This window comes from Hypanus sabinus, chromosome 7, assembly GCF_030144855.1.
Source record: "Hypanus sabinus isolate sHypSab1 chromosome 7, sHypSab1.hap1, whole genome shotgun sequence".
Lineage (NCBI taxonomy): Eukaryota > Metazoa > Chordata > Chondrichthyes > Myliobatiformes > Dasyatidae > Hypanus > Hypanus sabinus.
In genome coordinates, this window is record NC_082712.1 from 135,494,647 (window position 1) to 135,522,271 (window position 27,625).

Here is a 27,625-nt window from a genome sequence, read left to right on the forward strand (position 1 = left end):
AGAGGGTTTTTGGAACGCTGGCCTTTATAAATCAAAGCATTGAGTACAGAAGTTGGGATGTAATGCTAAAGTTGTACAAGGCATTGGTAAGGCCAAATTTGGAATATTGTGTGCAGTTCTGGTCACCGAATTATAGGAAAGATATCAATAAATTAGAGAGAGTGCAGAGACGATTTACTAGGATGTTACCTGGGTTTCAGCAATTAAGTTGCAGAGAAAGGTTGAACAAGTTAGGTCTCTATTCATTGGAGCGTAGAAGGTTGATGGGGGATTTGATCGAGGTATTTAAAATTTTGAGAGGGATAGATAGAGTTGACGTGAAGAGGCTGTTTCCATTGAGAGTAGGGGAGATTCAAACTAGAGGACATGATTTGAGAGTTAGGGGGCAGAAGTTTAAGGGAAACACGAGGGGGTATTTCTTTACTCAAAGAGTGATAGCTGTGTGGAATGAGCTTCCTGTAGAAGTAGTAGAGGCCAGTTCAGTTGTGTCATTTAAGGTAAAATTGGATAGGTATATGGACAGGAAAGGAGTGGAGGGTTATGGGCTGAGTGCGGGTAGGTGGGACTAGGTGAGATTAAGGGTTCGGCACGGACTAGGAGGGCCAAGATGGCCTGTTTCCGTGCTGTGATTGTTATATGGTTATATTATGAAGGACCCCATTTACCCCTCATACAATCTCTTCTCCCTCCTGCCATCTGGGAAAAGACTGTGAAGCATTCAGGCTCTCATGACCAGACTATATAACAGTTTCTTCCCCCAAGCTATCAGACTCCTCAATGCCCGAAGCCTGGACTGACACCTTGCCCTACTGTCCCGTTTATCATTTATTGTAATGCCTGCATTGTTTTTGTGCACTTTATGCAGTCCTGTTTAGGTCTGTAGTCTAGTGTAGCTTTCTCTGTGTTGTTGTTTTTTTTTACGTAGTTCAGTCTAGATTTTGTACTCTGTCATGTAATACCACAGTCCTGAAAAACGTTGTCTCATTTTTACTGTGTACTGTACCAGCGGTTATGGTCGAAATGACAATAAAAGTTGACTTGATTTGAAAAAAAAACTGTAAGTAGTTCAGCATCTGTGTTTCCACAGTGGTTGCTTTTGGGAAAGAACAAGTTTCCGAGATTTAGTCGACAATTTTTTTCTCTCTCGAATCCCAGGTAGCATCAAGTTATCAGGGTTTAAAATATGGAAAGCCAAATTTCTATTCAAAATGATAGAAAAACATCTAGTAGCCGTGAGAGCAAAATGGAGGGATTGTGTATCTTCAGAATCACAGGTTTCTTATTTTTCTATCACTGCCTTCTCAGTTGCAGCATTTTGGTACCTGGAAGGAGAGAGCCCTTCCAAGAAGGAGAGAACTGTGTAAGGATAGTTCTCATGGTTGGAATGTGATGAGAGTAGAAAGTGAAAGTTGCATAATTAAGTTATCTGTAACCTATGAGGCAGAAAGAGAATGAGGGAGATGTAAGTGGGATGTGAGGAGATTTAGATACAGACACAATGCCATGCTCTGTGCTCTCAGCCCAACCACTAGCTTGCCAAAAGCGGCAGCACCTGTCCCCTCCTTCAGGAGTGTAATGTGATATAATTGCATCTGACACTGCTGGGTTGCTGCTAATAATTGTGACTTAGTTGATCAAAAGAGAAAAATATGTACTAGTGAAGATGTTTGATGATGTGCCAGTCAACCTTGAATAGCCACCTGTCTGTATAGTCTCTGAAATGTAATTGAGAAGCTGACAGTATTACAAGAATGTAATTGATGTTAAAGAATGATAGAGCTTGTTGGAAGGTGAGTGATGAGATTGGTATGCTAAATAGTATCTGACACCGATAGTGCTGATGGTGGATTAAGGATTTGAAGATGTATTCACAGTCATCATTCGTATGATCATTGAAATTCTGAGATGCTGCATCCAGTTCCTCAGGTGCAGACCATCACATCACACTACTAGAACAACTTTCCATACAGTGTGTAACATGTAAAAAAGCCAGACGAGCTCAATAGGTCAGACAGCATCTGTGGAGGGAAATGGATATTTAGGGTAGAGACCGGGACTGGGACAGATGAAGTTTCTTGACCTGAAACATCCTGTACCTATCTCCCTCAAAGATTCTGCCTGAGTATTGAATTCCTCAAGCAGCTAAATGTGAATGGCTTGAATCATGGTTATTAAAGATTAGCTTTATTTATCACATGTACATTGAAACATACAGTGAAATGCATCATTTGCATCAAAACAAATCAGCGAAGATTGTACTGGGGCAGCCCGCAAGTGTCACCACATTTCTTGTGCCAACATAGCATGTCCATACTTTACTAACCTTAATCCTAACTGTATGTCTTAGGAATGTGGGTGGAAAGCAGAACTCCCAGAGGAAACCTACATGGCTACTGAGAGAACATACAAGCTCATTAGGTCAGCATTGGGAATCGAACCCCAGTCGGTGATCACTGGGGCTGTAAAGCAATTATACTGACCATTATGCTACTGTGTTGCTCTCGAGATTGTGCAATAAAAAACTAGTAAATAATTATATTACTTCATTGCAGATCCATTCTTGTAATTAATTATGCATAGCCAATACCTTTGCTGCACCAGTACCATGACATGGCCTGATTTTCCCACAGTAGCAATATGGGGAATCAATTAACATCCTCTCGTTCATTTTACTGCCATCTCCAGGAACACAAAGAAAGCAGAAAACATCTTAATGACTTTTAGAAGAGGCATGTTATAAGCACCAGTCTAATACAAGGTTTTTACTCAGGCAAAGAAGCTTCAGCAAGACAGCAAATGTACTGATTTAATGATAGCGTACAACTGTTCATATTAAGCTGCGTCACAACAAACGTTTGTATGGAGAATGCATTTAAAGATTCTGCAGCAGATGTTTGGAATATGTCTTTGGGGATGAGTCATGCTGTACGTCATTTCACAGGCCAGCTATCATTCACCTCAGGAGCGAGATGATATTAAAGCTACATTCTGTATTTACTATTCCAGTTGATGGTGCCTCATAAAATCTGAAGAATAAATGGTTCATAGAGAGGGGAATCCCAATAAAAAGAAAGAGGCTTCATCCTACAATAAAACATCTACTAAAGGCTCTCAGTATGGTCTCAATATTTTTTGTACTTCAAAAACAGATATCGTCTGTGCCGTTCATTCTCCTTTTAATACAGATTTAACATTGCAGATATATTTTTAGTAAGTTTTATCTTCGTTTCCTGAGAGTATTGTTGCCTATAAATTGGATCATGAAGCTTTGTTCAGAGTTATGCAGTCCAAAATCAATTCTAACCAGAATAAATCACATCAGTGGATGTAACTTGCTGACGTTACACCAATCACAAAATTAGACTGGGCACTTTCACTTGCGGCTCATGTTCATCACATTACAATTAGAGAGGGATTAATGTACATGGGTTGTCAGTACACTCAGTGGACTGAAGGGCCTGTTCCTCTGCTGTATGACTCTCGGTTCTGTCATGTGACTATTGGCCGAGATCAGACATGCCCACATGAAGTCATAGAGAAGTACAGCACAGAAACAGGCCCTTAAGCCAACCTAGTCCATGCTATAACCACTTAAACTGCCTATTCCCATCTACTTTCACCAGTACCATAGTCCCCTGTACCACTACTATCTACATACCCATCCAATAATTCTCTTAAAATATTGAAATCAAGCTCACATGCCCCACTTGTGTTGACAACTCATTCCACGCTCACGATCCTCTGAGTGAAGAAGTTTCCCTTCAGGTTCCTCTTGAACTTTCCACCTTTCACTCTTAACCCATGACCCCTGTTGTAGGCTCAGCAAACCTCAGTGGAAAAAGCCTGCTTGCATTTACCCTATTTATACCCCTCATAATTTTGTATCCCTCTATCAAATCTCTTCTCCATCTTCTAGATTCTGAGGAACACAGCCCTAACCTATTCAATATTTCCTTATAACTCAGGTCCTCCAGGCCCTTGTAAATTTTCCTTGCACTCTTTCAACCTCATTTACACCGTTCCTGTAGGTAGGTGATCAAAACTACACACAATACTCCAAATAGGCTTCACCAATGTCTTATACAACTTCAACATAACATCCTGTCTCCTGTGCTCAATACAAGGCCATTGTGCCTAAAGTTTTCTTTATGACCCTATCTACCTGTGATGCCACTTTCAATGAATTATGGACCTGCCAAGTCTTTATGTATACTTAAGGCAGACATTGATAGATTCTTGATTGGTCAGGGCATAAAGGAATATGGGAGGTTGGCGCTGAGAGGAAAATTGGATCAGCCCTGAGGAAATGGCAGAGTAGACTCAATGGGCCAAATGGCTTAGTTCTGCTCCTATATCTTATGGTTATATGGAATTCCCTTTGTTCTACCACACTCTTCATTACCCTGTATGTAATCAATGCATGTTGCAAACTTTTGTAACGCAAAATTGAGCTTAAAGTTCCAGGAAATAGCTTTAGTTACAGAAGTGCAAGGAGGTCAAAGTGCTGCATTCACTGTATATAGGCCCGTGAGAGAGCAGTTCTACTAATACCAGGCGATTTCAAAAAGGAACTGAGAGCAGACTTCAATAATATCTCTAGTGTCATTCAAGCATGCTCAAATTGTTAGAAAGGGTGTGTCCTGGAATCTAACTGTGGAGTAACCGATTTATTGAGCGATTTAGTGGTAATGGTGATGGGTGCTCAATATTACTGAGGCTTCAGACTTGGGATCAGGTGTAATTCAGGGAGATTCCTGGTCCGTGGTCTAGAAAGCACTGAACCGCCCATGTGCAAATACCTGGTTCCCAGAAGTTCAAGACCAAACCTTCCCAATGAGCCATGCATTCATTCACAAGTTTCTATTTTCCAAGGCCTTATTGGAGATCAAGGTAACTTGCAATTTGCTGGCCTCTGGAGCATCCCGATCTCCCCCTGTATATATTTTTGTGTTTTCTGCTCAATGCAAACAGAGAGAAGCCATCCAAGCTCTATATTTGGAAAGACTATATGTATATGTTTTGAAAGCAGTGAGAATCATTTGGCACCCACTGCACTGGGATTTACCAGTTTTGCTGGCTTCCCAGAGTTCAGCTAACCCTCACCGGTACTTGTTATTTAATATCAGTAATCTTCTTACCATTCAAGGGCAAATTACCTTCTTGTTCTTGTATGGGTTATACTTTAAACAAATTCCACCGTGTTTTGTTGTTCTATGGCTGCCTGCAAGAGGACAAATCTCAAGCTTGTATTCTGTATAAATACGTTGAACTTTGAACTTTATGAGTAGAAAGGATTTTCACTCCCCAAATGGGCAAGTCATTGTGGGGATCATGAGCAGCACTTTCTGAAAGTCAGTACCATATTTACAATTCCCATGACTCCTTCACACTGAGGGAATCCAGGCCTCCTGATGTTTTCAGCAGACTGTATTGCCTGGTGAGATTTCTGTCTTGTGGCTATTGATATTGTTAGGACACATACAGTTCCAGCTGAGTTCAATGTTCAACGTGAATTTATGACACTGGACAACAAATATTTTCAAAAGTGTTACTCTGTCAGAATTTTTTTTTTGTTTATGATAGACCACTTGAAGCTGAATACAAATATAATTTCAGACTACTTGTATCATGTAGGAATTTGGAATAACAAGATATTAACTTTTGTTGGATATAATGTGTTTAATTGCATAATGGTAGTGTTGCTTTGCAATAGTTTAACAAAGCTAAAAGTGGTTTATTGATGATTTTCATTAGTACTCAGTGTCTGAGGCTTCTCGCTTAAGTGTCTAATAATAATCAGCCAGCACTGATGGACTCCAGTTGCCCTGATACTGTTTCTCCATGACCACAATGTCCCGGTGAAACCTTTCACTGTGTTAGTCACTGACAGTGTCAAGATTTGTAGGGATGAAGTCTAAATGAAAATACAGAAAATTAATCTTTAATGACATGCTGCACTTCATGGTTTTGAGTGCTTGAAGCATATTGTTAACCAACTGCACATCATTGGAGTTGCCAAGAAAATTTTCAACAATATCCTTGAATGTCTTCCATGAGATCTTCTCCAGTCCCAATAGAAGCTATTTGAATTGCTTGTCGTTGATTACCTGTTTGAGTTGTGGACAACAAGAATGCCTTCCTTAATCTTGGCGTCAGTTATTCTGACTTGAATTATGAATTGAAATAACAAATATGGGTTATTTCAAAAAATGATGTGTGATAGAGAAATTCCATGGCAATTTTCATCATCAGCAGCCCAAAATCCATAAGATACACCTAAAAATATTCAGGATGCAAAATCTTTGTTGTCCAGTATTATCAAAGTACAAACGGTACATATATTTTGCCATATAAAACTCTGATATTCATTTTCTTGTGGGCATTCACAGTAAGTACAAAGAAACACAATAGAATCAATGAAAAGTCACACACAATAAGACAGGCAAACAACAAGAGTGCAAAAGACAACAAACTGTGCAAATGCATAAAGAAAAAAATAATACTAAATAAATACATAAGCAATAACTATCAAGAAAACGTGAGATGAAGAGTCCTTGAAAGTGAAGTTGAGTAAAGTTTCCACCAGTTCAAGAGGGCTGAGGGGTAATAACTGCTTTTGAACCTGGTGGTAAGGGTTCTGTACCTCCTTCCTGATGGGAGCAGTGAGAAGAGAGCATGGTTAGATGATGGGGGTCCTTGATGATGGAAGCTGCTTTCATACACAAGCACTCCATATAGATGTGCTCAGTGGAGAGGAGGGCTTCACCTGTGATGGATTGGGCTGTATCCACTACACTTCGTAGGCTTTTCCATTCAAGAGCACCAGTGTTTCTATACCAGGTTATGATGAAACCAGTCAGTATACTCTCCACCACACATCTAAAGTTCAAAGTAAATTTATAATCACATTTCATACTGTATATGTCATCATATACAACCCTGAGATTCATTTTCAATATTCAATAAATCTAAAATAGAATAATAACCATTGTAAAACTAATGAAAGACTGCACCAACTGGGTGTACAATCAGTGTGCAAAAGACAACGAACAGTGCAAATACAAAAAAGAATGTGATACTAATAAATAAATAAACAATATATGTTAAACATGACACGAAGATTCCTTGAAAGTGAGTCCATGGGCTGTAGGAACATTTTAATAATTAAGTAAAATTAAAAGTGAAATTAAATAAAGTTATCACTTTTGGTTCGAGGGTCTGATGGCTGAGGGGTAATAATTATTCCTGAACCTGGTGGTGTGAGTCCTGAGGTTCTATAGAAGTTTGTCAAAGTTTTAGATGACATGCTGAATCGTCGCAAGCTTTTAAGAAAGTAGAGGTACTGCCAAGCTTTCTTTGTAATGCACCCAGGACAAAGCTTCGAAATAATAACAGGACAGAATGTAAAGTTGCCCTATGAAGCCTGGCTCATGAACCTTCATTTTCCTCCAACTGTAGTCAATAATCACTTCTTTTGTCTAGCTGACATTGAGTGAGTGGTTGTTGTTATGGCACCATTCAGAGACATTTTCAATCTCCCTCCCATATGCTGATTCGTCATTATCTTTGAGATGGTGATGTAATAGCTACTGGACAGCAAAGAACAATAATATTGGCTCCTGAAAATAAGAATTTCACCATCTCATCATAAACACAAGAGCTTCTGCAGGTGCCAGAAATCTTGAGCAACACACACAAAATGCTGGAGGAATGCAGCAAGTTAGTTATCATCTATGGAGGGAATAGGCCAAGACCCTTCATCAGGACTGGAGAGGATGGGGGAGAAACCGCAATAAGAAGGCGAAGAAGGTGAAGGAGTATTAGGTGGTAGGCAATAAGTAAAATGGGATGAGGGGGAAAGTTTGTCGGTGAGGAAGTGGGATGAATTAAGAAGCTGGGCAGTGATGGGTGGAAGACAAAACAGCTGAATCTGATAGGAGAGGACAGGGGACCATGGGTGAAAGAGAAGGAGGAAGGGCATCAGAGGGAGGTAATGGGTAGGTGAAGAGAAGAGAAGGGTTAAGATGGGAGTCAGAAGGGGAAGGACGGCAATATTAGAGAAATCCATGTTCATTCCATCGGGTTGGATGCTAATCAGATGGAATATAACGTGGTCCTCTTCCAATCTGAGCGTGGTCTCATCATGACAGTGGAGGAAGCCATGAACCGATATGTCCAAATGGAAAATGGGAAATCAAATTGAAACTCCACCCTTTGTGGCAGCTGGTGTGAAAGTGTTCAGAAATTGGTCTATTTGATGTCTCAGTGGTGTGGATGAGGCCAAACCTCCACTGCATTGGTGTAGGGAGCAACGGATACAGCAGATGACTCCAACATTCTCGCAGATGAAGTGGAAGGTCTATTTGGGGCCCTGAATGGTGGCAAGGGAGAATGCTTAGGAGCAGGTGTAGCACTTGTGCCATTTGCAGGGATAAGTGCCAGGAGGGAGATCAGTAGGGAGGGAGAAGTTGTCAAGAGAGTCACACAAAGAGTGATCATTGTGGAACAAGGAGAGTAGGTTGGAGGGAAAGATTTTATTACTGAATCGGAATCAAAATCAGGTTTAATATCACCGGCATATGTTGTGAAGTTTGTGGCAGGGTCCCGTTGAAGATGGTGGAAGTTACAGGGAATGACGGCTTGGACGTGTAGGGCACGTGGGGTGGCAGGTCAGGACAAGGGGAACCCTATCTCTGATGTGGCAGTGAGTAGATGTGTGTGAGGGCAGGATCGTTGGTAGCGGAATGGAAACTCCATTCTTAGAAGGAAGAGGACATCTCAGATGTTCTGGAATGAAAAACCTCACCCTGAGAACAGAGTGGCAAAGAGAGAAGGGAACTGAGAAAAGCAAATAGCATTTTCCATCCACTATCTCATCAGTCTGAGGCATGCTGTATGATAAAGGTGTGGAGGTTATTTATAGCAGGGGCTCTCAACCTGGGGTCTACAAATAGGGGTCCATGGCAACTAAAAGGTTGGGAATCCCTGCTTTATAGTGTTCTGTGTGCAGCATTGCCCGGCCAACAGGAGACATCAGCTAGTGTTCAAGGAAAATCAGCAGTCCAAGCAGAGAACCAGCAGGATGAAGAAAACTTCTGGGGGATTTGCCTGTTCAACATCTGTAAATTCATCTATTAGGTGAGGAAAGGTGGGTAGTAATACCTATTGTATATGGTCTTATAAAAGGATGCTTCTCATTACATCCCTCAGAATCATCAAATTACCCCATAAAGCCAATAACCTTTTCCACACCATTTGCTACCAGCATCATGGTACCAATAAACAGACCATGGAGTCTAGATGAGACATCAGGTTCATGCTGCTTTACCATTCAACTCTACTGCTTGTAACTCAGAGAGTTACTCATGGCTCCTCTTACTTAAACCATTTGCCACAACATCTCCATTTTCAAGTCAAATTTATTGTTAAATGCTTAAGTACAGTGAGGCACAGTAAAATTAAAAACTTTGTTTGCAGCAACACTATGGGCACACTGATTCAGACAACATAGAACATAAATTAGTGGTGAATGATAAATAAATCAGTGAAAAATCATAAATTAGAATATAAATGATACAAAACAGTGACAACACAGACTGTGCAAAACAAGATATTATTGCAAAAACACAATTAGAGAAAGGTCCATGATAGCACAAGAGATGGCCTGTAGTGTTCCATCACTGAGGTAGGGTTGGGGTTGTGCTATGGGTTCTGGTGGTTGTAGGAAAGTAGCCATTCCTGAATCTGATGGGAGGGGACTTTAGGGTTCAGTACCTCCTGCTGTATTGTAGCAGTAAGAAGCAGGCATGTCCTAAATGGTGGGGATCCTTGATGATAAAGGCTGCCTTCTTAAGTCAGTGCCTTATGGAGATACTTTTAATGGTGGGGTGGGCTGTGCCTGTTATGGGCTATGCTGTATCCATTACTCCCTGTAGGCTTTTGTGCTCCTGTGTATTGGAACCAATCATGTCCTGCTGAGTGGCACCTCATTCAAAGCGTGCTGATCCCCACTCCTCTTTTATAAATGTGTCAACATCTCAAACGCTAAAGAGTAAATGTTCCAAATCTCCCTATCTCAGCCAACAAATTAATTGGTCATTGATGTAACAATATGTGTGGTATCTTCCAATATGTGAATTGTCTGTCATAATAAAATGACTACAACTCCAAAATAATTCACTGAACTTGGAGCCTTCTGAGGATGATAGAGGGAGAAGGTAGAAGGAACAAATTAGATTGCTCCTTTCTTCAATTAGGTTATTTAAGAATACATTTGCAACAGCACTTGGGTAATCTTTGATACTAAAAAAATGTTGATTGTTAACACGAGAGAAGGCAAAGATTGAAAATCGTTGTTAGGGCCCTGGGGAATGGTATGGAACAGAATGTCTAGGGTTGCAAGTGAATGCTGAAAGTGGCACCTCAGATAGATGAAGAAGGTGTCAGGAATGCTGGCCTTCATCAGTGAGTGCATTGCGTATATGTGTTGGGAATTTTTGCTGCTGTTTCATAAGAGATCCTTCTGGGAGTGTAGCATAGTTCTGGTCATCCTTCAATAGGAAAGATGTTACTAAAGAAGAAAGTGCAGAAAAGATTTACCAGGAACACAAGAGATTCTTCAGATGCTGGAAATCCAAAGCAACACACACAAAATAATACAGGAACTCAGCAGGTCAGGCAGCATCGATGGAAAGAAATAAAAAGTCAATGCTTCAGGCCAATACCCTTCATCAGGACTGGAAAGGTTGATGTCCGGACTTGGGGACCTGAATTACAAGGAAAGGTGTGTTGGACTTAATCTTTATTTCCTGGAATGCAGGAGGTTGAGGGGTGAGCTGATAGAAGCATATATCATGAGGGACATAGATAGGGTGAGAGCACATAATCTTTATCCCATGATGAAGATGCTAAAGATAAGATGGCATAGGTTTAAGAGGGGACAGATTTAAAACGAATGCCTGGAGTAGCTTCTTGACATGAAGGGTAGTGTGTAGTTTCAAATGATCTATAAGAAATAGTGGTGGAGGCAAGCACAAAGGCAACACTTAAAGATCAACTAGATAAGTTCATGGATATAAGGTTCAAATGCAAGCAGATAGGACAAGGTTCATTGGCAATACAGTCGGCATGGATGAGTTGGGCCGAAAGGACTCTATGACCCTGACACTTGATAGGAACTGACTTTACCTTTACACTTCCCAACCAAAGTGGCAAATGACCATTGTTAATATTGAGATTAAATCATTCCACAGATCATTTTCAATCTTGAAAAGTCCAAAAAATAAAAATTATATTTAGAAATAAGCATTTCTGATTTTCTGTGAATGGCATGTTTTAATTTTTAAATATGCTTCTTTTATTTTCTTATTTCACATTGAATATATTATAAAGCTCTTGAAGTATTATAAGGAAATCCGTGCACCCAGTATATTATATATGGGGTAATACAGCATGTACTTTATTTAAACCAAATACATCAAAATAAATTGCTATATGACTCATACTTGCTGCACCTTCCACTCAGGCTCCATCTGCTCAATAAAATGGATCCCTCAGCCAAATTTAAGAAGTAGAAGTGAATGTTCCAAATCTCCCGTATCTCAGCCAACAAATTAATTGGTCATTGATGTAACAGTATGTGTGGAATCTTTCAATGTGTGAATTGTCTGTCATAATAAAATGACTACAACTCCAAAATAATTCACTGAACTTGGAGCCTTTTGAGGATGATAGAGGGAGAAGGTAGAAGGAACAAGTTAGATTGCTCCTTGCTTCAATTAGTTTATCTAAGAACACATTTACAACAGTAGTTAGGTAATCTTTAATTTAAAAACAATATTGATTGTTAACATGAGATAAACGAAAGATTGTAAATAAGAATGTTATTGATGGTCAGAGTTACAAATACTCAGTGTGGGCACAGGCACGGATGTCCGGAAATGTGTTTAGCCAGCGAATCTAAATGTTTCAGGACATGACTCATGAGGCAAGATTGGGAATGAATGACCAATGCAGAGGAAAAGCGGAGGATCGGAGTCCTGTGATGAGTTTTGAGATGGGAGGCAGTAAACGAAAAAAAAAACAGTAAAGATGCACGGAGTTGAAAGGCAATGAGCGAGGAAAAAGAAGCAGAATGTTGATCTGATGGACACATTAATGGAAGAATGGAATTACTGTTGAAATTACCATAGGAAAATATGGTGAATGTTGAAAATCTCACATAATGATGACAAAGATGAAAGCTTATTCCACTGTCTCTTTCAGGCTGTGTCTGGAAGTTTCTGCAAACAACAATGAGTAATCAGCCATCTGACAGATACTGACCAAAAAGCAACAATTACCCTTTACAACCAATATTATGAAACCTATAACTCAGTGCTTAATAAGAAAATGAAGTGTCGTTCTTCAAATGTATAGGTATGTATTTACAGAATACAGAAGAGTACAGCACAGGAAAAGGCCCTTCATCCCACAAATGTCCGTGTGGAACACAATGCCAAATTAAGCTTTAACTCTTCTGTCTGTGAACGGTCCATACCCCCCAATTCCCTGCATATTTATGTGTCTATCCAACAGCCTCTTAAATGCCACTATCGTGCCTGCTTCCACAACTACAGCTGGCAACCCATTCGGGCACTTTCATTCTGCATAAAACTATTTGCCCCTTACATCTTCTTTGAACTTCCGTCCTCTCACCTTAAATGCATGTCCTCTAGTATCTGATATTTCTAACCTATGAAAAAGATTCTGACTGTCTACCCTATCTGTGCCTCTTAAAATTTTATAAACTACTATCAGGTCTCCCCTCAGCCTCCACTACTCGAATACAGACTCTGTAATAGTACATGGCCTCTAATCCAGGTATCCTGGTAAACCTCTTCTGCGCCCTTTCCAAAACCTCCATTCAGTTACAGATTGAGCAGAAATGAATGTGATGCTCCTAGATATGGCTGAACCAGCATTTTATAAAGCTGCAACATAACTTCTTCGCTCATGAAGTACTCAATAGTTCAACTAATGGAGGCAAGAGATTGAGAACAGAAATGGGATGGCGTATTCAAGCATCAGCTGATAGATATGTTGAACTCTATTTTATAGAGACTGAATGCTAACTCTCTGATACTTCCGATTCAGGGCTCCATTCCTCTTAATCTCTTACCCCAATGTTCCCACCAAGCAGTGAGATACTATAGTTACCTATTTCTACCTACTTCTGGTGAGGAATTTATATCATTCTGTCAGTTGACTCATCTCTGCTGCATTTCTCCAAATAATACAATATTCTACACACTGTTCCTTCTAACGTGGCTACCCATTTCCTCAGTCAAGTTTCTCCCGTTACCCTAGTTGACAGGGGACCTTTACTGGTTCGACTTTAATGTAATTCTGCCCTCTTATATTGAATCTATCACAAAAGCAGAGTAGGGCATTTCCTGACTTTATCTTCCACCCTGCATAACCTACATTCAACAAGGTATCCTCTACAAATTTGTGATGCCCCTCTTGTGATGCCATTGTCCATCTTGTGATGCCCCTCCATGTCCACTTCATCCCCTAAACTTCTGCTCACATCCATTATTTTTCCTTCCAGAAGCAGGATAAACTTCTATTTGTGCTCTCATTCTGTCTTCACATTCAGTAAATCAATGAGTTTTGATACATCCAGCATGATGGCTGCACCAGACCCCCCTCCCTGCCCTACAATTACAGCATTCCAACATTCCAAAGGGACCTGCTCCTCTGTTGATAAGCAACAGAAGCAGGAATAGTTCATTTAACTCTCATCTCAGGTCTAACATTCAGTAAGATCATGATTTGATATTTACCTTAATAACAGTTTCCTGTATTTGCTCCTGTTTACCTTAAGATCCAAAAATCCATTGATTTCTGCCATGAAAATACATTCAATCTCTTTCATCAAGGCACACCTCTTTACATATAGTATCTTCCCATGCAACTGAGAAGAATTACAGTTTCTCTCTTCATTGTTCACCAAGTGTCCTATCTATTACAACCAAGAGAAGCAAAGTCTTTCTTGTATTTCCTTCAGTTTAGTATGAATATTTACAATCTGGTCTGTTTGTACTGTGGGTACCAAGAGCAGATGAGGTAATTTCTTTAAGGAAAACCTGCATTCATATTGCAAGGATGACCCTAAATGTCCAGTTGCTTCCCAGTGTTATTCTCCATTTTACTCCTATTCAGATTTCCCTGACTTCAAACTTCCAAATATTTCAGGGAGTTTAAAATGATGGAGATGAAGTTCAACCCAGATAAGTGTGAGCTGGTTCATTTTGGTAGGTCAAATATGATGGCAGGATATAGTATTAATGATAAGACTCTAGACAGTGTGGAGGTTCAGAGGGATCTCGGGGCCCGAGTTCATAGGACACTCAAAGCAGCTGCGCAGGTTGACTCTGTGGTTAAGAAGGCATATGGTGTATTGGCCTTCGTCAATCATGGAATTGAATTTAGGAGTCGAGAGGTAATGTTGCAGCTATATAGGACCATGGTCAGACCCCACTTGGAGTACCGTGTTCAGTTCTGGTCCCCTCACTACAGGAAGGATGTGGAAGCCATAGAAAGGGTGCAGAGGAGATTTACAAGGATGTTGCCTGGATTGGGGAGCATGCCTTATGAGAATAGGTTGAGTGAACTGGGCCTTTTCTCCTTGGAGCGAAGGAGGATGAGAGGTGACCTGATAGAGGTGTACAAGATGATGAGAGGAATTGATTGTGTGGATAGTTGGAGGCTTTTTCCCAGGGTTAAAATGGTTGCCACAAGAGGACACATGTTTATGGTGGGGAGTAGGTACAGAGGAGAGGTCAGGGGTAAGTTTTTTACTCAGAGAGTGGTGAGTGCATGGAATAGGCTGCTGGCAACGGTGGAGGTGGATACGATACAGTCTTTTAAGAGGCTTTTAGATAGGTACATGGAGCTTAGAAAGTAGAGGGCTATAGGTAATCCTAGTAATTTCTAAGGTAGGGAGGTGTTTGGCACAACTTTGTGGGCCAAAGGGCCTGTATTGTGCTGTAGGTTTTCTATGTTTCTATGTCTATGTTTCTATCAGCAATTTATCTTCTGACCAAGTGCATTGCAGCCTTCCAACTCAACAATTTTCAACAATTTTTGGTAGCATTTTTATTTCAGATTCCCACGGTCATAATACATACCTTTGGCGTTTTCAGATAGTAAATTGCTTTTCCTATTAATATTCCAAACATCAAATTTGTTTCTTACTTGTGCCCATATATGCTGTTTCATCATCTTTAGGCATGTAATCTCTCCTGTGTTCATGTAAACTCTCATGTTCTCCCATCACCAATATTCTTTTCATTCTCTCCTCCTGTTCACCCCATCCCTGCACCTTTTAAAAAAAACTGAATAGATAACCTTTCTTTTGATGATTGATTGACCTGAAATATTAACTCTGTTATTCTCTCCACAGACACTACCTCATATCCTCTGTATCGCCAGCATTTTCTGTTGTACTTCAGGCTTCCCGCATCTGCAGTATTTTGCTTTTGTACAATAGTCAAATGAAAACATTCAGTTTTGCAAGTGACATGTTTTAATAAGGATACAGTTTTTTTGAAATCATTATGATCTGGCTATTTGGTTCTCCAAATAATTGTAACAATTACACTTGCTGGTTTATCTTTTGTATTCTCCTCAAATTGAAATAAAAATCCTTTCCCGTGGTTCTTAGTCTCAGAAGTTTGTAAGACTCCTTGTTTCAAGTACGATTATATTCACTAAGTTTGGCATCATGTAAGCAGTGCTCTTTAATCCACCTCAATACTGATGCTGGTATTTTCAGCCTTTCAGCTATCCTGCACTAAGGAGCCATTTTGCCTGATTTTCTAACTAATGAAGTATGCAGACTTACAGATTTCATTTAACAATACCATTTTACAGTGTTACAATAATGCTTGAGGAATTATACATTTTGCACATATAAAACATGTAAAACATGACAGAAAACACATTAATGATATTTAAAAGCTTCGTAATTTTTCTGATTCTGTACATAAATATACAGTATATATTCACTCCTTTGATTATTATAATTCAGTTTCCGATTCAATCTCCATGCCGAACTTTATTGGAATTTTCACCTTATGGAGGCCCCGTGGTAACTTCATAATTGAAATATATTGTAAAAAAAACTGAACAAAGCTAGATAGAGACAATATTCCTCTCCTAGATGGCTAGAAAAATGCATAAAGCATTGACCCTTAAAACCAGGCAAAACTTGGGGATATTAACTTGGAAAGGATCCCTATTGAAAGTGTTAGAATTGAGATGGCTGTCACATAGGGATATATGTTCAATAATACAATTGGTCTTTTTGTTTTCTTGCCTTCTAATCTCTTTTTAATTCAATATCGTTGCAATATATTTGTATATGTTAATCTACAGAATAACTTTTCAATATACTCTTTTGTTTTACAAATACAAATTCTTGTTTGGAACAATTGCCATGTCAGAGGATTGGAACAGATCATAATTTCAGTGGAAGCATTCATCAGTAAATTGACCCACCACCTGCTGAGACAGCAGACGTCCTCAGTTAAGTTCGTTTAGTCAATTGCTCAACCAACCCAGGCATTAAAAGAGCACCGATCTAGGGAGATGAGGATTGGGTGGTTCTTGATTGCAAAATAACTCCAGATTAAAAATAAGAAACTGTTGGAATGATGTGTAGGGAGAGGGAAGTAACCCATTTATGACTAAATACTCAAGGGCTTAATTTAATGTAAAAATAATTGATACCTTTCTGATTTTAAATGATATTTCCTTGAAAACATATTATTCTTTCCCTTGCAGTCTCCTAAAGGAAAGAAAGTGATTTTTAAATGGCTGGTCCAATCAGGGCACAACATACTGTGAACTGTGATAAATATTTGTTGTATGTTTCCAAATTCCAATATCCATGTTTAAAAGTGGCTTCTCCCTTAACCACTCAGCCCTGCCATCTGCTCACTCTTATATGGCAGAAGCAGAAATGCCGGTGCTAACAAGGCAGCAAATAATGCAAATTTCCAGGTCACCCAGTTTTAAATGGCAGATTAAGGTAATAAAAAAATTGTTTTTCATCAGCTGAAAGTTAAATTAAATCTGTTTCTGGCGACTAACAATGGGTTGCTCATTTTCAAAAATAAATACTTTTCATCTTTTAGGATAGATGTACAAGAGTCATTAAAATAAGAAACTTGTTCATAGAAACTTACATTTAAGTTAAGGCTCCATTATCTTCTCTACAGATTTTGCAGTAATGCTTCTTTAACGTGGACGATGTGAACACATTTCACCAGGGGTGCATTATTATAGCAATACAACGCACTTTCCCCTTAAGTGATAAATGTGTCTCCTTAATTAAAGTAACACACACAATGAGCATGTTAGCACTTGTATTTCAATTTGTAATTACAGCAATTTTGTTGTTTTGGGAGGAAAAGCATGCATGAAAGAATGATTTTAAAGTATCGTTACTACACAATTATCATCAGCATAAAACCTCACACTGAAAGCAATTTATAGGCACCATCAGTTTGGAAATGTAAATTTAAAATATTCTTTAACACCATTAATTGCTATAGCAACATTGAGTTCTTCACTTATTAAATCTTGAGGAAATTAAATCATCTGCATGATAGCATAGCTGCTGAATTTAAAGGATTTTGTTTGACAATAAAATATTCTTTACTGTTATGCTTTGTAACTTCAAAACATTAAACTAAGTCCAAAGAAGACACGGGAGTCTGAAATGTGAGTCTAACAACGTGTTCACTTCAAGTGAGGTGCACACATATAACATGGTGACATGATGACGGATGCAATTCATGTGTTTATATATGTAACCAGTAATGAATTATTGAAATGGACAAATATGCTAATCAAACAATATATTTACCAGATTACTCAAATATTACTGAAATATTAAATACATAACCCTCCTCCATGCTTAGATATAAACTCCAGCTCAGTGGAGAATGTATCTCCACTAAATATCAAGTAAACTATATAATACAGCTACTATATACAGACATGCACAGCATAGTAAATTTTAAATTGTCCCATTCAGGCCTAAAGATGTAAACACTGTGGAGGTTTTCTTTTCCTTATGGGAAAAAGTCTTTCCTGACAAAGGGGATCACTCTGCTTGACAGGTGAGACTTTTGGCCATGAAAACAATCTCAGGTTCTGGGGCCTCCTCTGTGATGGTTGTAGGAGTTGACTCTGAGACTGTAAGAAGTAGTTCTAACAATGGTAGCCATCTTTCCTCTTCTAGTTTATCCATCTTGATCATGGGAAGGTGCATTTAGTCCACTGGAGTATTCTCTTTTTAATTCTTCTATTGCTCCCTTTATGATCTGATCCCTTCTTGGTTTCCTCATCCACAACGTCATCTGATGAATCCTCTGTTTTTGTATTTCCATTGACTCCTTTCTTTTTAGCCATCCATTCATCCATCTGGTCTTAACTTTAATGCAGCAGAGTAGATTCTTTTTTTTTATACTCACAAAATCTGAATGTTTGTAACTTTTTTTGAAGCTCCTTGAACTCTTTTCCAGCTTAAGACAAAGCCATATTTGACAAGTAACTGCCCGATTAATATATCAGATATGATGCCTACAGAAACTCTTGTAGTTGGACCACTGCTTTCATCACTTCCACACATCCTCTGAGCAGCATGGTCACTCCTTAGGCCAATATATTTTCCAACCAGAGATACAGAGTTCAGCATCAACTCCTGTTTGTCCTCTTTTGGGCAATGGTTTATGGTAGTGGTCACCAACCTTTTTAAGCCCAGGATCCACTACCTTGGCCTTAGTGAAAGGCAAGATCAACCCCAGGTCGATTAGTTAAACGCACGTGCATCAGGGCAGAAAAGACTGGAAGTAAAACCCCGCAACCCGGAAGTAGAAGTAATGTATAAACACCAGGGGTTTTTTTGCATGGCAGACCAGTTTAATATTGACAATATTCTTGCGCGCTGGAGGGGAAGGGGGGGTTGTTAAACATGACGGGAATACAACGATACTTGAAGCAGGTTCCTTATGTCCAGTCTGTTCCGCAGCTTAGATTTCATGGCTCTCGGCACTTAGCTTCTGTCCCGCTTGCTCACAATTTTTCCGCTCACAAAACTCAACTGGTTTATCTTTAAGTGCAGAGTGCTTGGACTTAAGTTACCGAATCAGTTTTGAGGGCTTCATTGCCTCATTAGACAGCCTCTGGGCCCAAACCGCGACCTCCCGCCTGCCCGCCGCCAGCAGCCTTGGCCAGGTGTGGCTGGTCGTGGGTGGGGTGAGAGGACAAGGTCAGGACCGGAGGTCCCCGTGCCGGGGCTGGGGCGGTTGCAGTCCGGAGAGAGTGAGCCACCGTCCGAGTGAGGAATGCGACAGGGCCTGCCTCCCTTGTAGAATCTATCGGCCAACAAAAGTTTGTTTCAGTAGATCGCAGCGAGGTAGCTGCTCTGCTACTTATGAAACCCTGAGCCCAAATTAGGTCGTCTGCGAAATTTTAGCACTGGGTTCCTTACGAACATTCAGTGTGCTAAACAGGTTCAGAGGCGGCGCCCATCTATCTGCGCTTCAGGCTGGTAGCAACGGTGCTTCCTGCCGGCCATGTGAGGCCAATCAATGATCCCTGGCGCAAGGGTAGTATTGAGTTTAGGACACTGATGACCTTGCGTGGGTTCAAGTTCAACAGTGGGTGTCACAGGGAATGAGGAAAGGTGCAGCTGACTCATATTGTTTTCTCACGGCCCGGTGGTTGGGGACCACTGTATTACAGTGTGTCAACATGCACAAACAAGCTGGAGGAACTCAACAGATCGGACAGCATCTGCGGAAACGAGCAGTCAACATTTTGGGCCGAAACTCTTCATCTGACAATTTGTTTGACCGTGCTGGTTTCTGTTCAAAAGTTGCAATTTTGTTTACGTTCACTTTCATTCCTGACTGCATGCAACTCAATTGAATCTTTTAGCTGTTTCTATTTGCTCTTTTAAATGTGAATTGTGCTTCAGTTAGGAGCTGTTATTGAATGCTTTCTTGTAAGTTTCTACAAACTAAATGATCTCTCAGTGCCTCATTAAGCCCATCATTGACTTGACAACACTCACACAATGTCTTCAATTCAGCCACATATGTTGAAATTGACTCCCTTCCTTTTTGATTCCGCTTATGAAATCTAAAGTATTCTTCAATCAACAATGGTTTCAGTTCTAAATGTTCCTGCATTACTTTAACAATACCAGTGAAGTGCATTTCTGCTGACTTGGTTGGAGCAGTCAAATTCTGAAGCAAACTGTATGCCTTTAAACCCAATGCACTTTTCAAAATTGATACTCATTTCTCATCGGTTATTACTTTTGCTTCAAAATTCTGTTCAATTTGCTCAGTATACATGAACCAGTTATCTCTTGTGGAATCCCCAACATGCCAATCTTTCTGACGTAGCCAACCATTCCTGCTCTTTTTTTCCACCCAGTACTTATTCTTAACAAACCAGTGAATTCATCCATTTTCTGACTTTTATTTAATACCTGATTGTGTCATCCCTTCTGAAGAACATGTGCTGCATTAGTTTTTTTACTCACCATTCCTTGCTGCATTTCAATAGCTCAGTAGGTGTCTTGGGTTCATTTAAAATGCCACTGTTATATTTTGTACCTTCAAAACATTAAGTGAATTCAAAGGAAGACACGTGAGTCTGAAACTTGAGTCTAACTTTGTATTTACTTTAAGCGAGCTGTCTAGGTATCACATGGTAGAGAGATGACATATGCAATTCACATACTTAAACATATAACCCGTAATGAATTATGGAAAAGAACAAGAATGCTTAATCAAACAATATATTTACAAGATTACGCAAATATCACTGAAATATTAAATACACAACATTTAGCATCAATGTTGAATTGTAAGAATAACGTGCAATAGGAAGAATGCACTAATCAAGTCCAATTCCAGACTCCATCATCAACAATAGATATAGTCCCTTTGGATTTCTCCTTCACCACCTGAGAATGCTGAAACAAGGTAATGCTTAGGATTACCTAATTCAATACTGGTCAGAAAATGAATCCACAGACCTCTTGGTGTATATATTTTTATTTGCTTTCTATTACTATTATCTTTGTTCACCATTTCCTTTAGGATATTTTCCTCTAGTCAAATAAATAAATCAAAATAAAACAATTGCTTTTCATTGACATCCTGTATCACGTACAATAGAGATATGAAATATTCTCATTGAAGTTGTGCATCCAAACAAGGTTTCATCTTACTTTTACGTTATGTAGTCAAAAATGGAGTTTTTTTCTGCAGTAATCTCCTTTCAATATAAAATTTACAGATTGAGTACCTTTCTGATGATTCCAACATTATCATTTACCATGTTACAATATGATTTTTTTTGGATAGTTAGTTTGAGTAAACATAGCAGACGTCAAAGGATACAACTTCTGTGTTTAACATGTTTACATTTTGATGGGCAAATTTTGGCTCAGCCACTTAGTATGAAGTAATCAAGGGTTTGAATCAGGTAATAGTCCTAGTTGTGACCAATACTAAAAAAAGCTGAGGTATTGTTTACAACACTGTCAAGACTGGACTTTAAAATGCTGTGCAATGTAGAAGGAAAGTTAATCGGGGTAAAAAACAATATTATAGATCTCGAGTTTGGATTAAGTCCAAATCTTCAGATGAGGAAGATCCAGAGAGTGGTTTATATACCACTGAGGAAAACATTGCCCATCATAGCATTGATAAACTAAGAAAAGATGAGGACGTTTTCATCAAGGAGTGTAGGAGCGGAAGAAAATTTTATCTATCAGATGAGGTATTTAAATTTATTTTTATTTTGCATTGCAAGTAGATTAGGTTACTTTTAAATTTGATTCAATTATAATTACTACCAAGAAAAATGGGATTTTACAATATAATCATAATTTAAGTGACAATTGGATTTTTTAAAAAACGTAATATTTTCCCTCTATATCCGAAAACAATGTACTTGGATGAATACAGTCTTTATTCTGTTTACCCTTGAAGTCATTGTGGTTATGGCTGGAAAATAGTTTGCCAGTTTGCCTGGCCTATTAGGAGGCGGAAATTTCTGGTTGAGATAAAGGCAAGAAAATCCTGAACAGAAATAGATCAGGACCAGTGTGATTTCCAAAGCTCATTAACTAATACCATTTCCTGCTCCCATTCACATACTATCAGCAGTGAAAGCAATTAAAACTTTAATAACAAACTTGCACCACAGCAAGAAATATTTAAATGCTATCCAACATAATAAACTTAAGAGGATGTCTTCACAGGTAATATCTGGAGAGGTAAATGAATATTATTCATATGGGATGAAAATGGATCAAACTTAGTCGCATTCTCCTGAAATTCCCTGGAAGTGATCCTGAATTTACTTTAGGACCCTGTTCTGCTTCCCTCCAGCAATGACCTCCACACACTTTTTAGAATGAGAAGCAAGATACCTAATTTGTAAGGGTGTTTCCATGACAACAGTTTGTCATATGTAGCATGACCATTTCATCCAGCAGGCCCAGAAACTACAATTAGGCTTTGGAATATCACAAATATTTACTTCAGTACTCTAATCCTGTGGATCTAATCACCACAGACTCTGAATCCAGTCTAGCATCAATCACACCCATTTTCAAAATTCTAAATATCCAAAAATTTGTAAAAGGTACTCTCCTTCATGAGATTTGCTGGCCTCCCCACAGATTTATGACTGTCTGAACTTAAGGACTTTATCTGCTAGTTAGATAATATTTTGAAAGTTGCAGAAAGCTTTCTATATCTTATTTATGTGGCTATTCAATAGATTTGGTCTGAGCTACCAACTCCCAGGAAATATTCATGCTAGAAGCTCTTCAAAACTAGGTATGATTCTATTAATAACATTGATCTTTCAAATTTAGTCCAGGACCATTGAATGATAAACAGAAGTAGATTCTGGCCAATTCTTCCTCACAATTGCAGCCAAGAGCAAAATCCACCATCTCACCACAAACCAAGGGCTAGATTCATTTCTCTAAATTTATTGATCTTCTGTTAGTTGCAAAGAAATCACTTCAGTTATTAACATATCTACAATTATAATAATAAAGGTCCATTAACATAGTAATGCAGTTCAGGAGGTTAGAATATTCACCCTTGAATTATGGTATTGCTGCAACCTATTCAGAATGAGTCGTTATGTTTCATTTATTCTTATTGTGATATAATTTTCCAGAAGAGTGGAAATCCCAAAATGCCAGTGTTGCTAATCTGTCCTGTGCTCCTTTTTGTACCAGGCTTAGCTTTACAATTACACAAAACTAGCCATTCTTTAATAAATATATTCTATTTTGTATATTTATTTTGCTTGAAAAACAAAATATTAAAAAAAAACTCCTCCAGTTTGGTTCAGCTTCTAGAATACAGAAGTTTGTAACAGAGTGTTACAGATTATGGACAAATAGTTCTATCTGAAGCAGATAATACTTCGGTGTACTTCTTTATGAACTGTACTTTGGCTTCAATTGCTTTTGCCTTTTTGACGAGAATTACTTTTAAGCTCTTTGAGTTCTTTATCTACTTGCTCTTTGGATTGGAGAGTGTGCCATTGTGCAATTGGTCGTCTGGGATTGGCCAGCATGTCGGACCAGTGGCGTAACTTATTTCCAGTGGCATCACAGCCAAGAAAGAGTCTTCCAATGGCATCGTTCTTTGACATCTTATCATAATCCCACACAGAGATCACCAGCTGCACTTTCTGTGTTACAAAAGAGGAGAAAAATTGAAAGGTAATATGAACATAACATATAGGAGCAGGATTAGGCCATTCAGCCCATTAAGTCTGCTCTGACATTCAATCATAGCTTTGTTTTTAATTCCATTCTCCTGTTTTAGAACCATAGAACCATAGAGTATTACAGCACAGAAACAGGCCTTTTGGCCCTTCTTGGCTGTGCCGAACCATTTTTCTGCCTCGTCCCACTGACCTGCACCTGGGCCATATCCCTCCAAACCCCACTTATCCATATATCTGTCCAAGTTTTTCTTAAATGTCAAAAGTGAGCCCGCATTCACCACTTACTCTGGCAGCTCATTCCACACACCCACCACTCTCTGCGTGAAGAAGCCCCCACCAAAGTTCCCTTTAAACTTTTCCCCCTTCACCCTTAACCCATAACCTCTTTTTTTTCCCTCCCCTGGCCTCAGTGGAAAAAGCCTGCTTGCTATCCCAACATACCCAACATAATTTAATACACCTCTATCAAATCACCGCTCATTCTCCTATGCTCCAGGGAATAAAGTCCTAACCTATTCAACCTTTCTCTATAACTCAGTTTCTCAAGTCCCGCAATATCCTTGTAAACCTCTGCACTCTTTCAACCTTATTAATATCCTTCCTGTAATTAGGTGACCAAAACTGCACACAATACTCCAAATTCGGTCTCACCAATGTCTTATACAACCTCACCATTACATTCCAACTCTTATACTCAATACTTTGATTTATAAAGGCCAATGTACCAAAAGCTTTCTTTACAACCCTATCTACAAACCTGTGAAGCAACTTTTAGGGAATTATGTACCTGTACTCCCAGATCCCTCTGTTCTACTGCACTCCTCAGTGCCCTACCATTTACCTTGTATGTTCTACCTTGGTTTGACCTTCTGAAGTGCAATACCTCACACTTGTCCGCATTAAACGCCATCTGCCATTTTTCAGCCCATTCCTCCTACTGGTCCAAATCCCTCTGCAATCTTTGAAAACCTTCCTCACTGTCCACTACACCTCCAATCTTTGTATCATCAGCAAATTTGCTGATCCAATTTGCCACATTATCATCCAGATCATTGATATAGATGACAAATGACAATGGACCCAGCACTGATCCCTGTGGCACACCACTAGTCACAGGCCTCCATTCAGAGAAGCAATCCTCCACTACCACTCTCTGGCTTCACTCATTGAGCCAATGTCTAATCCAATTTAATACCTCTCCATGTATACCTAGTAACTGAATCTTCCTAACTAACTTCCCATGCGGGACCTTGTCAAAGGCCTTACTGAAGTCCATGTATACAACATCCACTTTCCTGGTAACTTCCTCGAAAAACTCGAATAGATTGGTTAAACATGTCCTACCACGCACAAAGCCATGCTGACTTTTTCTAATAAGTCCCTGTCTATCCAAATACTTGTAGGTCCTATCTCTTAGTATGCCTTCCAATAATTTACCTAATACCGATCTCAAACTTACCGGCCTTTAATTTCCCAGCTTATTTTTTGAGCCTTTTTTAACCAACGGAACTACATGAGCTATCCTCCAATCCTCCGGCACCTGACCCGTGGATATCGTCATTTTAAATATTTCTGCCAGGGCCCCTGCAATTTCAACACTAGTCTCCTTCAAGGTCCAAGGGGATACCCTGTCAGGTCCTGGGGATTTATCTACTCTGATTTGCCTCAAGACAGCAAGCACCTCCTCCTCTTTAATCTGTTAAAGTTCCATGACCTCCCTACTTGTTTGCTTTGTTTCCATAAACTCCATTCCAGTTTCCTTAGTAAATACAGATGCAAAAAACCCATTTAATATCTCTCCCATTTCTTTGGTTCCATACATAGCCGACCACTCTGATCATCAAGAGGACCAATGTTATCCCTTACTATCCTTTTGCTCTTAACATACAAGTAGAAGCTCTTAGGATTATTCTTCACCCTGACTGCCAAAGTGACCTCATGTCTTCTTTTAGCGCTCCTGATTTCTTTCTTAAGTATTTTCTTACTCTTTTTATACTCCTCAAGCGTCTTATTTCCTCCCTGTTGCCCATACATCTCTCTCTTCTTTATCAGAGTTTTCTTCCTATATCATGCCTTTTCTGCCTTCTCATATATTTTGAATCCCATACCTTGAAAAATATATATTAAACCGGAGACCTATAAAGAACTCCTATCAGGGCCTTTTCATCTTTGTGGTTCGAGAACCCAACCTACATCTTGTGATCCTTCATCAGTCCTTGTTATCCATTTAATTTCACTTTTTCCCAACAGGGCTATCCCTTCTGATAGAGGCACTTAGAATTCTATTTTATATCCATTTTGTATATTCATTTATTGATTTCAAGTAATGCAAAAGCATTTTAGATACAGCAAAGTATACAATTTCAAAACAAATCCTGGCTTCACTGATGAGACAGGACAATGCTCAGCTCATTGTTTGGACCATGATTGCTACAAATAAAACCTCCTCATTTCCCTTATTCCATCCCAGTCATCAAATATTTATTCTCTGAATGAAATCGTCAGCACAATAAAAATTTTGAATGTATAAATAGCCCTTTTAATATTGTAAAACACCTAAAGACATTTTACTAGAAAGCTTACAAATAACATTTAACACCAAATCATACATTATAAACATATTATCAATAAAAAGCAGGAGCAAATGGGGTAAATTTAAAATGAGATAGAGAGTAGAGAAGCCAAGGAAAGTAATTTGAGACAAACCCTTGACAATTTAGCAGCAAGTTACATACTTAAATTGATGTTTTACAAGAGGCTAGAGTTGAGGAGTTGTTCAGATACTATGGAAGGCTTTAGAATGAGGAATTATAGACTTTTGAGCTAAAGACAGAGGAGCAATCAGAATTGAAAATAGATCTAAATCTGATTCATTTATGAGATTGATTCATCTTCTAGGGCAAATGCATCACAAGTAGAATCTAGTTACCCAACCCGGGCCACAAATATATTGGGTTCAAGTCATGCATATCCTCATATTTGTGTTGGATCAACAAGTTGGTTTGGGTTATTCTATATATTTATTATCTCATTTCTGGTGGGATGTGTTGGATAGTGTTTGCAGGACTTCCCACAAGTACATAGAGTTCATGAAGTGTTTTCTATTTTCTTTTATTTAGTGAAACAGCACAATAACAGGCCCTTCCAGCCCAACAAGCTCATGCTGCCCAACTACACTCATTCATATGACCAAATAACTTGCAAAATAGATGGATACTGTATTGATCCCAACAGAAATTAGTGTCACAGTAGCATTACAAGTGCACAGATATAAAATAGAAAATAAGTAAGCTAGAATAAAAAATAAGTTACCTCATACAGTCTTCCCCGGCTATAGGTTGACTCATTATAGAGCCTAAAGGCCGAAGGTGAAAATGACTTCACTCAGCTCTCTTTGGAGAAGCACATTTGTCATAGTCTATTACTATAACTGCACCTCCATTCAGTCAAGGTGGCATGCAGAGGGTGAGAAACATTGCCCAGAATTGCCAGGATATTCCGTAGGGTCCTTTCCTCTACTACAGCATCCAGTGTGTCCAGTTTGACTCCTATAACAGAGCTAACCTTTGTAATAAGTTTATTGAGCCCTGCTGGCATCACCCATATTGATGCCATTGCCCCAGCACACCACCACATAGAAGATTGTACTGGCAAGAACAGACTTGTAGAACAGGAGAGGCCTGGATACTCCAAAGGACCTCAGTCTCCACAGGAAGTAGAGGCAACTCTGTTCTTTCTTGTACACAACCTCTATGTTGGTTCTCCACTCAAGTCTGTCATCCAGGTGCTG

The 27,625-nt window shown here is 39.2% G+C and overlaps 1 protein-coding gene and 1 long non-coding RNA gene across 3 annotated transcripts in view; one reads left to right on the forward strand and one right to left on the reverse strand.

Moving 5' to 3' along the window:
• LOC132397232 (uncharacterized) overlaps positions 1-15,701 on the forward strand; it is a 49,346-nt gene extending 33,645 nt beyond the window's left edge. For both annotated transcript variants that reach the window (XR_009513314.1, XR_009513313.1), the window contains 2 exons: positions 12,265-12,417; positions 15,449-15,701. This is a non-coding gene — a long non-coding RNA (uncharacterized LOC132397232). The remainder of the gene's footprint in view (positions 1-12,264; positions 12,418-15,448) is intronic.
• Positions 15,702-20,735: 5,034 nt separating this feature from the next.
• The window catches only part of syt8 (synaptotagmin VIII), an 80,852-nt gene continuing 73,962 nt past the window's right edge, over positions 20,736-27,625 (reverse strand). The window contains exon 9 of the mRNA XM_059975701.1: positions 20,736-23,796. Coding sequence (XP_059831684.1) covers positions 23,560-23,796 — 237 coding nt within the window. The 3' untranslated portion in view covers positions 20,736-23,559. The remainder of the gene's footprint in view (positions 23,797-27,625) is intronic.